General features: G+C 35.9%; 3 protein-coding genes across 4 annotated transcripts; 1 reads left to right on the top strand and 2 right to left on the bottom strand.

Annotated features, from left to right (window-relative positions):
• Positions 1-6,435: 6,435 nt before the first annotated feature.
• On the top strand, positions 6,436-7,877 carry LOC131595500 (F-box/kelch-repeat protein At3g23880-like). Its single transcript, XM_058867855.1, has one exon. It carries the CDS (start codon positions 6,550-6,552, stop codon positions 7,654-7,656), a length of 1,107 nt encoding a protein of 368 aa, XP_058723838.1. The 5' UTR covers positions 6,436-6,549; the 3' UTR covers positions 7,657-7,877.
• Positions 7,878-9,660: 1,783 nt separating this feature from the next.
• Positions 9,661-14,519, bottom strand: LOC131595498 (pentatricopeptide repeat-containing protein At2g13600-like). Of its 2 annotated transcripts, none has more exons than XM_058867853.1 (2): positions 14,025-14,519; positions 9,661-13,829 (listed from the first exon to the last, which is right to left on the bottom strand). In XM_058867853.1, exon 2 carries the CDS (start codon positions 13,639-13,641, stop codon positions 10,966-10,968), a length of 2,676 nt encoding a protein of 891 aa, XP_058723836.1. In that variant the 5' UTR covers positions 13,642-13,829; positions 14,025-14,519; the 3' UTR covers positions 9,661-10,965. The 2 variants fall into 2 exon arrangements, with proteins under 2 accessions (XP_058723836.1, XP_058723837.1); XM_058867854.1 differs by having other exon boundaries at positions 9,661-13,915.
• LOC131598072 (protein FAR1-RELATED SEQUENCE 7-like) lies at positions 9,901-10,935 on the bottom strand. The gene has a single exon (XM_058870710.1). The coding sequence runs from the start codon at positions 10,933-10,935 to the stop codon at positions 9,901-9,903; it is 1,035 nt and encodes a 344-aa protein (XP_058726693.1).
• Positions 14,520-16,719: the final 2,200 nt, after the last annotated feature.

Consider the following 16,719-nt stretch of genomic DNA (forward strand, 5'->3'; position numbering starts at 1 on the left):
TTTTCGTTTGGACAATCAAATTAAGGCATTTTGGAATTGTGATTTTCATCACACACATATAAGATCAACTGAGGATTTTCATTTGATACATCACATAGCAAACATGTTTATTCTCTTTTTATTCGATGTTGGGGTTCAACCACTGTTGGGCTGAATAACCGGGTGAGGGTGCCCAGCTTAATAAGTGGAATTGCGTTTTACCACCGGAGATTTTTTTCTTTTATTTTTCATAAATTTTTTCGATTTTTTGACTGTTTATTATTCCCTAATCGATCAAGCATGTTATATGAATCTAATTTATTCCAGACCTTCATAATCAACTATGCAGGAAATACTTCTCAATATTTGAGTACTATGGTACAAAACTTGTGACCTATTCGAGAAACTAAGGGTGTTCGAATAATACCGATTTTATCGATTTTTCACCGGCCCCTAAACTTAGCCAATCCTCATTAAAATCTTATATAATTTCTCAACAAAATTTCAAAATTAAGGGCCTTTCAGAAGACAAAAAATTTGATGGCTCAATTTTTGGGATTTTCAACAAACGGTAAATGAAAATTTTGAAAAATACACAACAAACAAATAAAACAAAAATGCGGAAAAGAAGGAAAATACCCCCTCCCCAAACTTAAACCAGACATTGGCCTCAATGTTCCAATTCAAGTGGGAGAGGTGGAGAGGAACTCACAAACACCTCAATGAGGAGGCAAGAAGTGAACAGATAAGAGAATTGGAAAGGATTTTCTATTATTGCTTTCTTCTTTTTGAGTTTTCTTATTTATTAAAACCAAAGAATCCTGCAAAATTAAACGAAATGAAAGACATTAGCAATTAAAAGCGTGAGTTGTCTTCCACGAAGCATTTTGTTTAACATTGTTTTAGCTTGACGGTTCATGATTGCAAGCACTCATGGTGGTTCTTTTAGGATCAAGTGTATTTCTTCTTCTAATACATCATTAGCGACATAGTTTTTTAATCTTTGTCCATTCACAGTGAATGAGCCCTTAGATTCACTCCAAATTTCAATTGCTCCATACAGTGTCACCCTATACACCACCAAGGGTCCAGACCACCGAGATCGAAGTTTTCCAGGAAATAATTTAAGTCTCGAATTAAACAATAAGATTGGATCTTATTTATTGAAGGACTCCTTTACCAGGCCATCTCTTAGTTCTCTCTTTATATAGCTTCGCATTCTCATACGCATCAAGTCGTAATTCTTCAAACTCACTTAGTTGTAATTTTCTTTTTATTTCTCTAGCCATCTGATAACCTAGATTAAATGCTTTGATAGCCGAATATATTAGCTTGAATAGAGCCATGCCGATGGGAGTTTTTTAAGCAGTGTGGTATGCCCAAATTGAGTCCTCGAGTTTGGAGGACCAGTATTTCCTAAAAATGGACATTGTCTTCTCTAAAATGGATTTTATCTCTCTATTAGAAATCTTAACTAGACCACTTGTTTGGGGATGGTAGGGTGTAGAAACCCTATGCCTAATCACATATTTCTTAAGAAGGCTCTTAAATTTCCTGGCAATAAAACGCGATCTCCCATCTCTTATCATCATCCTAGGGACCCCAAACCATAGGAAAATTATTTTTTTTGAACATTTTTGTCACGACTCATGCATCATTTATTGGAGAGGCGATGTCCTCAATCCATTTTGATACATAATCCATATCCACGAGTATTAATAATTTCCCCTAAATGATGGAAAGGATCCCATAAAATTGATCTCGGAAAAATATCGATGGTATGTCCACCGTAGAGATTAGACCAATAAAGGCCACCTTGTAGGATTTTCAACACAATTTTGCCAGTACTAGTATGTCCACCATAGGCAGAAGCAAGACAATGAACCATAACACTCTTAATTTCCTCCTCATGGATACACCTCCGTAAAACTCCATCGGCGCCTCTCTAAAAAAGCAGAGGCTCATCATGATAGTAATGCCTAAGGTCATAGAAGAATGTCTTCTTAAGTTGGTAGTTCATATCCTGCTGTAAGACTCTAACTGGTAGTTGACAAATTCAGCATACCAAAGTGTTTCTTTGTGTACCAATGCATACAACTTGTCATTTGGGAAAGAGTCATCAAGCGGTAAATCTTCTCTTTTTTGTTCAGTTAATCTGCACAACATATTTTCTATCCCTTTTTATCTCTTATCTCAATATCAAATTCTTGTAGCATTAAAATACATCTGATAAGCCTAGGTTTATCATTTTTCTTACTTAGGAGATATCTGATGGTCATATTGTCTATAAAGACAATTATCTTAGAGCCCGCTAAATAAGGGCGAAATTATTAATAGCAAAGATTGCGACCAATAGTTCTTTCTTTGTGGTCGCACAATTAATTTGCGCCTCGTCCAGAGTCCTACTAGTATAATAAATGACATGCATTTTTCTATCTTCTTTTTTTACCCAACACCGTGCCTACTACATAATGGCTGGTGTCGCGCATGATATCAAATGGAGCACTTCAATCGGGAGGCTAAAATATTGGAGTAGAGATTAGTGCTTTTTTCAGGGTTTGAAAGAATTCCATACACTCATTATTGAAGTCAAATTCAGCATCTTTCATTAACAACTGGGTTAAGGGATTAGAAATCTTAGAGAAGTCTTTGATGAACCAACGCTAAAAACTACCATGTCCAAGGATACTCTGTATTTCCCTCACAATGGTGGGAGGAGTCAACTTCTTTATCACTTCAATTTTATCATGGTTAACCTCTATTCCTATAGAGGACACTAAGTACCCTAGGATAATGTCGTCGTTCACTATTAAGTGGCATTTTCCCAATTCAGAACCAGGTTAGACTTAACACACCTTTCTATGACTTTTAGGGATAGTGGATCCCCATATTTCATCCAAGAGTGGTTGGAGATCCAGTAGCACACCTATTCTGGGGGTTTGACCTCTTTTTAGTGTGCCTGATGTTTTGGACGTAGTCTTCGAATATTAAATTATTGCGTTGTAGTTCAGCCATGGCGGCACGCATCTCCGCCATGATATTGGCATTGCCTGTATCACTAGTATCCTCAAGCGAAAGGGATGGATATCTTCTGTTTACCATGTCCTATAATGGTTAAGTGTAGGAGTTAATGGCACAGCAAGGAAGGTGATGGTTATTTAAAAATAGGTAGGGCCCAGTTTAATTTACCGGGCCCCGCGGTGGGCGCCACTATACTAGTCAAAAGGTACATGGTGTGTGTGTGTGTGTGTGTGTTCCTCCTTCAAGGGCATGGAGACTCAAAGGCCCTAGGAGGTATATTATATGTTTGGATGGTGAATGCTTGCTCACGACTCTGAATAGCCCTGTACGGTGGTTTTTTAGGATGTTTAGGGGATCTGCTCACGTGAGGTGAGAGATTCTGTAGGAGGTCGACGCTGCTGAATTATAGGTGGGCGGTAAGGCTGATAGTGTGCTAAGGTTATCGGAAGTGTGATGCTTTTTGAGTAGTGGAGAGTGTATATGACTTAGAGTCTTCCTTATCCCCTTGAAGGATGAGGTATTTATAGGAGTTCTCGATACCTAGGGTTTTTATCTCATGAACATGGTATTAAATGCTCCCTTCTTACCAGGGAAGTTATTGATAAAATTAATTTTGAAGGGGTAAGTATTTTGTATCGTCTCCAAAAGGATTAGTGCGATATCACTGACGTTCCACAGCTAATACAATTTTAAGAAAATATTTATAAGGGTTTTGATTATGAAAAGTAAGAATTTCAATAACATGTAACAATGGTAAATGCTCTGAAAATTAACGTTTAAAGAAACATGTCAGGATTAGATTTCGTTAACCTATTTCATATGTATCCTCCTAATCTAGTATGTGAACATAGTTTATTAATCGATATAATCATGTACCACTCTTCAACACCGCTTATGTCTAACTGGTATTATGGGTTTTACCGTATTGTTTAATCAATAATCTCTCAACCTACTAAGCAACACAATAACATTAAGACTTGATACAAGTGAATATCAAACTTCAAATCTATGTCTAGACTCTGGTCTTTGATAGATAATGATCTTAGGTCAAGACTTAAAAGATATTTGTCAATAATGATTCAAACCATAGGAATAACATGAAAACAAAGATAACATCTATATTGATTCCTAACTAGTTCACAAAACAGGCATCAAAAGAAATACATATGAGTATGGTCAATCACATCTAATCTGGACACAAGGGATTTAGCTACACATCATCATGATAACTTGCTTCACAAAAAAGGAGAAGAGATGAATAGACATCAATGTTAAAAAGTCGACTATTGGTGTGTATTCAGCTTTGGTTCCTCGATTCGAAGTTTTTATAGTGTTCTTGGTGTATTTCTCTCTCCAAAATGGTGTCTAACCCTAAAAATATCAAGTGAATACTATGTATAGAAAATAGAAAAATGCAGACAACGCTAAGCCCCAGAGAGCGCGGTTAGCGCGGCTACCAAACAAAAAGGATCAAACTGCCTTGAATGGTGCTTAGCGCAGGAAAAGGGCGCTTAGCGTGCAAGCCCTTGACTTTGCATCTTCTATCATGCTTTGACCGTGCTTAGCCTCAGATGTAGCTTTTTCTTTTCTTCAAAAAATGCATGTTGAAGCTATTTTTTTGCCTTTTAATGCCCAAAGCTTCACCAATGCAAACAAAACTACAAATAAAGTTGAGGTTTTGACATGAATATCCAATGAATCGAGTTAAAAGGTGCCACTAATTAATACTAATAGTCAACATAATTTGGCCCTTATCAATTATTGACCACCTATCTTCTCGGAGAGAATATAGACTCTCTCTTGCTCGACTCCCACGTTTGCGGGATTCCTCGAACAATTCCCCTAGATCCCATATAGGTGGCCCAATTACGAGGCAATGGCGTCCTAATCTGAGGGTTTAATTTTACCAAATATAACAACACTACACCATTTAAATAACCTTAAGTAGACAAGAGTATTAGCCCAAGGAATTAACTTCATGGTAGATATGATTAACAAAAATGTATCAAAAAGGATCATTGATAAGATTAACCATCTCAAGAAGAGGATAAAGTTATATTAGTATTATCAAGCCAAAATTTTGTAGGTTAGGAAATCATTTATCAAACCAATTTCATATGAAAAGCCTAATTAAGGATTGAGAAATGTTAGCAACACTCTCTTTTCAACACTCTCTCTAACACTCACTTTTTTATTGATTGAAACATGTGTGGGTCCTACCACTTTATGTGGGATCCATTTTCAAAGTGAGGGTTGAAAAGAGAGTGTTGTTAGCTCCTTTGAAGGATTTGAAAACTATGAAAAACAAGTACCCATTCAATTTTAAACTTATAAATGGTATCTCATTATGCCACTTGACGTCTTCTGTGGTCGTGATTACGTCTCCAAATGAAGTTACGACAAATACACCCAACTTTCTCATAAACAAAAAATATGAATACAAGATATTTGGAGAATGTAATATTCATGAGGCAAGATTGAGCAACTGTAACCTGCAATATAAAAAGATGAAGATTTCTAATTAGAAGGCTTATTTCTCATTTTATCAAACACGAAGAAATGTGAGTTCTTAAAAATACAATAGTATGAGCAATACCTAACTAAGAATTGGGTTGAATGGCATGACCATTTTCAATATTATTGGAGAAGAAGACGATGGACTTGTTAAAATTGATCCTTCGATTAGAAGTCTCCCATAACTTTCAAAGATAATTCTTAATAACCTTAAATTTGAGTGAAAGACACATCAACAAAAAAAAAATATCATTAACTTAGAAGATATGGAAGAGATGTGCATTATTATCATGAACAAAAAGAACAACACTTTTGCTTCATCTTCTTTTAAAAAGAGAAAAAAGATAAAACAAACGAGTGTTTTTGAATTCATAAAAATCACTTTAAAAAAAAAAATTAATGACTATGATAAACCTCTTTATTAATGGGATAAAACAACAAAGTTGATTTTTTAAAAGCTAAAAGCATTCTCAAAATATTCTTAATAGATTACTTTGACCAAAGTTTCTTTAGTGAATTAATTAAGCACACATCTTTACTACAACTTGATAACATATAGTATAAGTACTCCTAACATATTTTACAAAAAGCCTATAGTCAAAATGCTTAGTAGACAAGTTTCTCTATACAGTGCATTTATACATAACAAACAATTAAGCAAAAACCAAAAAAGCATTTAAGCAAGTTAATCTTCTTACTTATTTGAAAACAAATGTACATATTTTCTCAAGTAAAAGACAAGCTTTGTTGGTTGATTGGATCATCATGTCACTTAGATTCTTCTTTTCTTTTTCTTCCTCTTCTTTATCTTACAAACACACTATTGTCTTACCATAACTCCACGTGTCATTTTACTATGTCTCCAACATTCACATTTTCCTATGAAACCATATCAATCTATTTTTCATCATCTTCATCTTTTTCATTACTATATATATCATTCATCAACCACCACATGAATGAACCTCTCAACACTCACACTTACACTCTCTTCTCCATCATTCACATGTCACAAAACCACCACCTCCACTAGCTATGACACCGCCTCTTCCATTACCCTTTCTCCCTGAAGAAATCATTCTTGAAATCCTCACAAAACTTCCAATAAAATCTCTTTTACGTTTCAAGTGTGTATGCAAATCATGGTTACACATGATTTCCAACCCTTACTTCATAAAAAAACAACTTCACTTTTCAACACAAAACACTCACTTCACAACCCATCATAGAATCATCTTGAGTGCTACAACAGCTGAATTCCACCTCAAATCTTGTTCCATTACCTCTCTTTTCAATAACCCATCAACGGTTTCTGAAATCCTTAACTACCCTGTGAAAAACAAGTTTCGACATGATGGTATTGTTGGTTCTTGTAATGGCTTCCTGTGTTTTGCTATAAAAGGTGATTGTGTTCTTCTTTGGAACCCTTCTATTAGGGTTTCTAAAAAGTCACCACCTTTAGGGAATAATTGGAGACCCGGTTGTTACACTTCTTTTGGTCTTGGTTATGATCATGTCAATGAAGATTACAAGGTTGTTGCTGTTTTTTGTGATCCTAATGAGTTTTTCAGTGAATCTAAAGTTAAGATTTTTAGTATGAATACTAATTCTTGGAGGAAGATTCATGATTTCCCTCATGGTGTTTCACCTTATCAAAATTCATCTGGGAAATTTGTGAGTGGTACTCTCAATTGGGCTTCTAACTACTCGAATGGTTCGAGTTCTTTGTGGATTATTGTTTCTTTGGATTTGGAGAAGGAAACATATAGGGAAGTTCTTCCACCTGATTATGAAAAGGAAGAGTGTTCAACTCCGAGTTTGAGTGTTCTAAAGGGTTGTCTTTGCATGAACTATGATTACAAAAAGAGTGATTTTGTTGTTTGGTTGATGAAGGACTATGGTGTGAGAGAGTCTTGGATTAAATTGGTGACAATTCCTTATTTGCCTAACCCTGAGGACTTTTCATATTCAGGGCCTTATTGTATTTCAGAGAATGGTGAAGTGTTGTTGATGTTTGAGTTTGATTTGATTGTGTATAATCCAAGAGATCATTCGTTTCGGTATCCTAGGATTGAAGGTGGGAAGGGTTGGTTTGATGCAGAGGTTTATGTTGAAAGTTTGGTTTCACCAATGAAGGATTAAGGTTGATGTGATTGTGCTTGTGTTAGCTATGAAACTGAAGTTTGGAGAATAAAATGATGTCAAAGTATTTGAAATCTTTCTGGTTTTTTGTTTCTGTTTATGTATTATGCCATTATTAGATGTATAATATGTATATATGAAGAACTTAGAGGCAAAGGAGTGTATATAAGTGTTGTTAGTAACTTAGTATTGATGAATCTTAGTTGTGTGTTTGTGTTGAATTGTGTTATGCACACAATGAATTGTGTAGAATATTTTTGCTTACATTTAGATACTAATTTTGAAATATTTGCTCAGTGCTATGAGATTAGTTTTGTAATTTCAAAATACGGGTAGTAAAATGATCATTAGTGTTGCTGGAAAATGGCTAATTTGAAATTTAAGCTTAGTGATATGAAACTAGACTTGTAATTTCAAAATACTAGAGTTTGAATCTCATTGAAAACGTTGTAAAATTTGTACTCCCTCTGGTCCTATTTATAAGAAAATATTTCCTTATGTCCAGATACATTATTTATTCAATGTATCTAAAAAGAAAATAAGATACATTATTTATTCAATGTATCTAAAAAGGAAATATTTTCTTATAAATAGGACCAGAGATAGTAAATTAGTGCTACAGTATAATGGCACGTTTTTCTATAAGTGGTAGATTTATTTTAAAGAATATATGATGGAAGATGGGCAAGTATATGCTTTCTAGTATTATTGTAAGTAAGCATATTTTTAAGTAATAATCTTCTGATTCCAGTGCATTTTGAAGGGGGAAAAAAAAAGAAGAATATAGACTATTCTCAAGTTGAAATGATAGGTAATTAACTGCATTTGAGAAACAGGGCATATTCTGTTGGTATAGGATAACAAAAGGAGGAAATTTCAATAACCCATTGCAACTAGATATTCAATCCTTTTGCATCCTCTACATATCAGAGCACAATGCTGAAGCAAGAACGGAATAAAGTAAAAAAAAAGCTTGAGAATCTGGTTCTCTAGCACAAAACTGGAAGCAGATTTGTGGCTTCTTCAGTAGATATGAAAAACAGCAACGGACAGCATATATCAAGTTTGAAACATATACAATAATGTAAAAAGGGTACTGCATTTTTGTGTTTTATTAGATGCTTGATTACATTAAATTAAAATTGACTTTTATTAGATGCTTGATTACATTAAATTTAAATTGATTTGATTTTGCCTCTGTTTGAAACAACAGTTCGAATGTATTGAGCAGACATTAAACTTGAAGCTCTAATTTGTACTTTATTAAGATCAAAGTTTGAAGACAGTGGGAAGTGGTTAAATAAACAAACAATCACAAGTAGAGTTAAATAAACAAACAATCACAAGTAGAGTTAAATAAACAAACAATCACAAGGTACAGTACAGTGTGTCGATTAAAAAAACATAGGTTAAACAAACCAACTATATATGTGGTGGAATTCAGGTAAGTTTTATGTGATTCACAAGAACTAGGATAATCCTATTCTATTCATTTCAATTAGAAAAAGACAGTTTTTTCACAAACAACCTATTCAATTCATTTCAATTAGAAAAAGACAGTTTTTTCACAAACAACTAGGATAATCATGGTTTTGAAATTCATGTGAATATGGGGTTTGCAAAACAGCGGCTAAAACAGAGGGCAGAAACTAGAACATTCTCTGGTGGCGGGTAGTGGGGATTTTTCTTTGTTTTTTATAACTATCCAAACAGCTTTATGTCTACATCAATCTAATTTTCAAAGACTGACAATGCTTATCCTCCCCAATTGCTACAACAAGGATATAACAGCTTCTCTGGTTACTTTTTCTTTGATAAAAACATATTTGCTTTTGACTGTTTTGCTTGTTGCCAACAAACATAAACAGCAGTTGTTGCTTGCTCATTTGAACATTAAGCATTCAAAGTTTTAAGATGATAAACACAAAGCAACATAGTTGAATCAATTGACAGATGCAGTATATATAATATAATTAAGGTGAAAACTATTTCACTCCTAAGATGTAAATTATGATGGCAAAGATGGAGTGGTCAGTACCAGCAATCTGAACAAAATTGGTCTCCTACAACTTCAGTATAGTGTACCCACTAGTATAGTGTAACCACTGTAAAGGATAATCTGAACAATACAAAACACAAAAGTGTAGAACTACTAAGATGGACGAAAGATGGTACCATAAATAACAACTTAAGCTAAAAAGTTAAGTGTGCAACTTTGTACAACTTCACAGAACTTGGAACAATTCACCTGTGCCAGCACAGCTTTCTCCCACCCTCGCGCAAAATCTCATAGGCAAGTTTATACTTTTCAATGGATGATGCACCGGCATCTATGTATTTAGACGCTGTTTCTCTTAGACTCCACAGCATCAAACTTTTTAGCTCCTGGGAGCTACTCCATGATTCTATGTCAGGAAAAACCCCATCCTCGGCATTTCTAGTCCAGCGGTGTAGGATGTAGCGTGAAGGAACTTCTCTTAATTCCAATATTTGGAAATCCCTCAACACACGTCTACAAAGAACACCTTCATATTCAAACATCTGACAGCTACAATTAATGTCAATATTGGATGCATTGAAAGTAACTACATGCTTCTCCATGTCCTCATTTCCACACTTGCGCACCAAATACCTGCTGAGGGGCCCTTCTTCGTAGATTTTAAACCCGAGATAACTATAGCATTGCAAAAGCTCTTTTTGAAATACTTTGAATATTGCAAGAGTGTAAAGCCTTCTACATTGTTCTTCTACAGGTTCTTTTGTTTGCAAAAAAGTTTGAAAATTAGAAGTGTTAAAATCCTCTTTTCGTTCTTCTTCACGACGTCGCTCAAGACCTCTTTCGTACCTTTGAATGAACTCTGGGAGAGGTGTTTGGCCATTTAAAAGCGCACCAAGGAATGATTCCATGCTTTCTTTCAAAGGAATTCCGGCTGAAAATGTGCTCTTTATATAGAACGGAACCCAAGATGCACGTTTCTCGTACATTTCTTTTAGCCAAGCATTGTCCTTCAATCCATATTTGATGAGTAGAGCATTCCATGCGGTGTCAAATTCATCAACTGTCTGGCTCTGGTAAACACACTTTTCATAATCTTTAGTGAATCCATGACCCATCAGACCCGCAAGCTCTTGTTCCTTTGCATTAATTTGCCACAATGAAAAGTGGTGATGGATTACTGGAAATACTTTTGCTACTGCTCTCTGGATTGAAACGTCTTGATCAGCTGTTACTGACAGAGGCTGCCGGCCACTCATTGCTCTTACAGGAACAAAACGCATTTTTAAAATGATGAAATCTATATCACAAAATTACCAATAGTCCTTACAGGAACAAAACCCATTTTTAAAATGATGAAATCTATATCCATCTCTCATAATAAGTTCCCTTGAGGTGACTAAAGACAGAAGCTTTATTACCAAATGGCAATCATCGCAGACACGAAGATTCTTCATTACACGTATTGGCATCCAAGATGGAAGATTAAGCAACCCAAAAGCAAAAGCCAGCTTTTCACTGTGATATTTACGAGTCCTATGTACTGAAGAGTCTAAACTAGTATATTTTCCAGTATCTTCTATCTTCTTCATCATCTCCTCCAGTTTTATATGAACTTCCTTTATCTGTGGATGACTGGTTTCATCTACAGTGAAAACATTTACTCTGTTATCAACCTCTATCCAGCTACAACCCGGACTCTTTCGAATTCCTTTTGCTTTTATAAGTTTCCTCATATCAGCGACATTTTCTAACTCTCCAGATTCACCATATATATTTGCTAGAAGAACATAACCTCCAGAATCTTCAACATCTAATTCCATCAAATTCTTTGCAGCAGTTTCTGCTAGTCTGAGATCATGATGGATCCGGCATGCTCCTAGTAGAGCGCTCCAAACGGTTGCGTTTGGCTTAAAAGGCATTCCTTTTATCAAATTATTTGCCTGCTCTAATAACCCTGCTCGTCCGAGCAGATCTACCATACAAGCAAAGTGCTCATTTGTTGGAGAAATGCCGAAAACTTGAGTCATGGAATCAAAGTAATGTTTCCCTTCAACTACTAGCCCCATGTGGCTGCAACCAGATAAAACAGAAACATAGCTTATATGATTGGGTTTACATTTCGACTTCAACATATCCTCGAAAGTTTCAATTACTTTCCTACCTAAACCATTTTGAGCAAATGCTGCAAGCATAGCATTCCAGGAAATCAGGTCTTTGGTATCTATTGAGTCGAAAGCATTCTTGGCCTCTTCGATTTGTCCACATCTTGAATACATGGTAATGATACTATTTGCAACTGAAATGTTCGAACTGAGTCCAAACTTTATAGCATGAGTAACGACTTGCATCCCAAGTTTAACTATAGCTAAGTCAGCACAAGCCCGGATTGAAGTTGTGAAAGTGATCCAGTCCGGCTGGATTCTATTGCTCCTCATCAAAAGATACAGCTTGAGACCTTCTTCGGAGAAGCCATTTTGAACATATGTGCTTAACATGGAGTTCCAGGTTACGATGTTCCTCTCAGGCATCGTATCAAAACATTCTCGGGCTCTGTCAATGTCTCCACTCCGAGAGAATGCAGTGATCATGGCAGTCCACGATATGGTATTTCTAAGTGGCATCAATCTGAACGCAAGATTAGCTTTGTCAGTATCCCCACATTCTGCATACATTGTAATGACTGCATTCCCTACAGGAGCAGAAGAATCCATCCCACTTTTGATTGTATATCCATGAAGTAGTTCTCCTATAGAGGCATAATTTTGACCCGAACAAACCCCAAGAACAGTAGGAAGAATAAATTCATCCAACACCACAGAACTCTGTCTCATTTGGTTAAATAATATTAAAGCATCTTCATCAAGGCCGAATTGTGCCACACCAGTGATCAAAGAGTTCCAAGAAACATGATCGCGATCCTTTAAACTGTTAAACACACGCTTAGCCAATCCTAAGCACCCACATTTAGCGTACATATCTATAAGACCATTACCCAAAACCAAATCCAAGCTATCTTCCATGCGAAGAATCCTAGCATGCAAATGAGCACCCCATTTCAAATCAGAAATGCTAGCACAAGCACTAAGTACACTTCCATAACTCATAAAGTTCGGACTAAAACCCTGATTACACATCTCTAGAAACACGGAAAGACAATCAACCCCAAAACCATGCTGAGAGAAAATTGAGATCAGCGTGTTCCAAGAAACCTCGTCATGTTCAGGCATTCGGTTGAATATCTGTAGAGCTTTATAAGGTCCATACATTTGAGAATAACCATAAATCATACTATTCCAACAAAACAAACTTGGTCTTTCAATGTCAAAGAAAACCATCTCCGCCAAACCGATATCTCCACACTTAACATACATACCAACAAGCGAGTTTTGAATGCAAGTTTCCATTCCAAAACCAAACTTAATGACTAAGGCATGTAACTGAAGAGCCAATCGAGAGTCTCCAAGTAAACCACTAGCTTTCATTACACTAGTAAACAAAAACGGGTCGTCATTTTGATTTCGACCATTTGACTCCCTACGCATTAAACTAAAAGTCTCAACACCACGTTCATGAAAACCATTTTGAACATAACCCGATATCATAGTTGTCCAAGAAACCGAGTCTTTAATTCTCAGAGGCATTTCATCAAACAGTTTATCTGCTTCATTAATTTGACCGGAATTAACAAAACCACAAATCATTGTGTTCCAAGTAAAGACATTACGATGATTGGTCTCTTGAAAAACTTGAAAAGCATCGTGTGGTAAGCCACAGTTGGAGTACATGTGGAGTAGATTGTTGAGTAAGAAAAGGGAAGAGTCTAAACCGGAGAGTATGAGTTGAGCATGAAGCTTGCGAGCAATGTGTGGGGATCTGAGGGAGAAGCTACAATGCTTGAATGCATCGTAGAACTTCTGAGATATTTGCATGTAAGACATTTGTGGTTGCAAAATGAGTTCAACTTTGGAACTACCATTGTTATGCATGTAACAACACTTTCAACAGCAACATAACCAATGGATTATTCATGATTATGTTTTATTTTCTTATTATAAATCTAGATTGCAGCATGCTACTTTACAATCATGATCCCAAATTCTTCTACCCTACCGTTTTCAAACCAAACAAAATCACATTCCACGCGCTAAGAAGAATTCACTTATTTCTTCAACATCTGAAATATTCACACTGGAAAGTTAACTTTACATAACAAAATTAATCATGACTGTCGCTTCAATTCGATCATAAAAATATCATCACCTAATGGGGGAATTAGTTAATTACCACGGAAAGATTAGATTTTTGAAGAAAAAAACAAAATGAAAACAAACAACGGAAATAATTAGGGTTTTAGCAATAGGAAAATCACCTGGAATTGGAACATTGATGAATTGGATTGAAAATGGAATTGAGAGAACGAGATGAATTGGTGAGAGAGGTTTGAAGTGAAAATGGATGTAAGAAAATGTTCACTTCAGATTAAGTTTTGGCGTCAACAATGGTGGTGGTAATTGGACATATAGATAGAGCCGGTATTAGGATCCGGAACCCCTTCCCTAATTTCTATAAACCCGACAATTAAAATATGCAACCGCTATTACCGGTGCTATCACCGGTACCGCCGCCTGATCCACTCAAACGGAGTGGTTTACTGCACACTGAAGGAATGAATGATAGGGGGACAGTGGCCGGAGTAAGGAGGGTACAACGGAGGCCCTAGCTGAAAACATAGTCCAGGGTAGTATGGAAAAGAGTCAACGGGATGCTGGCATCTCGTGTAGAAACATCCTAACTGGAGAAATGAAGGGCGCTAATGGAATAGACGAGGAGGAGGTGAAGATGATATATTGGGCAGGTGTTTCTCAGCTTTAAAAAAAAATGATTTTTTTCTTTTTGTTTTTGAAAATAGATTTTCCAAAATCGTTTTTTAAAATATTACAAATTTTTTTATATTCGTTATTTCTAAAATACAACATTAATTTTGACATTATAGAACATAAACATAAATTATTGGAGACCAAAACTTAGTCAAAATCACGATTTTTTTCAAAAAATTGTATTTAAAAAATGATTTTTATGAAAATTTATTTGAAATAGCTTCAAAATTAAGTGATTTTTTAAAATTTTGATATCCAAATTTTTTCCCCATAAATAGATGAAATACCTAAAATTACGTTTTAAGAATAACTATTCAAACAAAATTTTCATTTGAAGCTTTTATAAAAAGTTTCTTTGTTAGATTTTTTTTTGCAAAAAATTTGTAACACTATAAAAATCATTTTTAAAAAAACAAAACTAACGGGCCCGTTAGATGATGAAGGAAATCTAGAATCTAAGGTAGAAGGAATCAAAGTTAATGAAAGAAAGATAGGATGTTACGACTGTCCACAGATCATTATTTCTAAATATGAAAAAAAAAACAGAATCCAGAGGCCTTGGAGAAGGAGGTGGGGGTGATTGTGAAATTGCTGGGAAGGAGAATAGGATATAAGACACTAGAAACAAGACTAAAACAAATGTGGGTACGGAAAGGGATTATAAACATCATAGACCTTAGCCATGATTATTATCTTGTAGCATTTACTCGTGGAGAAGACAAGAATGTGGCTATTTCGGATGGACCATGGTTCATCTATGATCACTACTTGACAGTTAAGGAATGGACGTCGAACTTTCATCCTAAAAGTGACTCAATTGTGAATGTGGTAGTATGGATCAGAATTTCAGGACTCCTAGTGGAATACTATGATCCAAAAGTGTTGCATGTTATTGGTAACTTGGTGGGGCGAACGATTAAGGTTGATATGAATACCATGCAAACTGAACGATGCAAATATGCACATATTTCTGTAGAAGTAGACATATCCAAACCATTACTTGCTATGTTTTCGGTTAAGGATAAGAGCTACAAAGTTGAATTCGAAGGGCTGCACCTTTTATGTCTCACATGTGGCAAATTTGGGCAATATAAAGAGGCTCGTTCATTGAGAAATAATGGTAATGAGGTATTTAATAGATCAGAAGGAGAGGTGAATAATAATGCTATGGGAGAGACTGTGAAGAACATTCCCACAAAGAAGAATGATTGTGAGGAGGGACCTTAGAGAGTTGTTTAGAAGCAGCGGAGAGGGAAGAAATTCCCTGAGGTGAAAAAGAAACATCTGGTTGTGCATTCGTGGATGGGGAAAACTGGATCTAGATTTACGGCACTGGGAAATAATGGGGAAGGCATAAGTGGAATAGATAAAACGCTAATCCCAAAAGAAAAAATAATGGTTGCTGAGGATGTTTGTGGCGTAGAAGACGAGACAGACAAGAACAATGATGAGGAAGTAATTGAGGTAGTCAACGTGAATGATGAGGATATGTTTGTGCAGGCCACAAAACAGACAACTCGGGAGGATAATGCTAATGGCTGACAAGAAGACATTAATGGGGCAGCTAGCATGACCCTTTTGGTGAAACAAATATCTACAGCATCTCATGGTAATAAAAAAGGGAAACAGGTGGAACAGAAAAAGAGAAGCAACAAACTGAAGAAACTAGCGACACGTGGAAGCTTAGGGTTTAAAGAAAGAAGTTATGATACAAGGAACGCACTATCGAAGGAGTATATGAGAAAAAACAATAAATGGATTTATTCCTAAAAACTCACGTGAACATGCAGAAAAATAAGGAAGCCAACGTGAACATGCAACAAATGGAGAATATTGGGAAGGAGCACACGGATGACTTGCATGAGGGTTTAGGTGATTGGCATGGTAAGGACAAGAGCATGTTAATCCTAAACCATGCTGCCAAACCGCCAGATTTAAATAAAGGGACCACCGAGCTTCATTAAAAGGGACAGACAGTCTTGGAACCGGTGAATGATACTCCGTTACACAACAATGAAGGGGGTCAGTCTCAAATACCTGGCGCTGAGAGGGAGGATGAGGAGGTTAAGGAAACTCCTGAGTACTGTTAATGTAAGGAGTAGGCTTGTTCCAATAGTAAATGTTTTTAATGACGAATACAGACATTAAAATCATTATGTGGAATTGCAGAGGAGCTGCTGGAAAAGA

The sequence above is a fragment of the Vicia villosa genome, linkage group LG4 (assembly GCF_029867415.1).
Source record: "Vicia villosa cultivar HV-30 ecotype Madison, WI linkage group LG4, Vvil1.0, whole genome shotgun sequence".
NCBI lineage: Eukaryota > Viridiplantae > Streptophyta > Magnoliopsida > Fabales > Fabaceae > Vicia > Vicia villosa.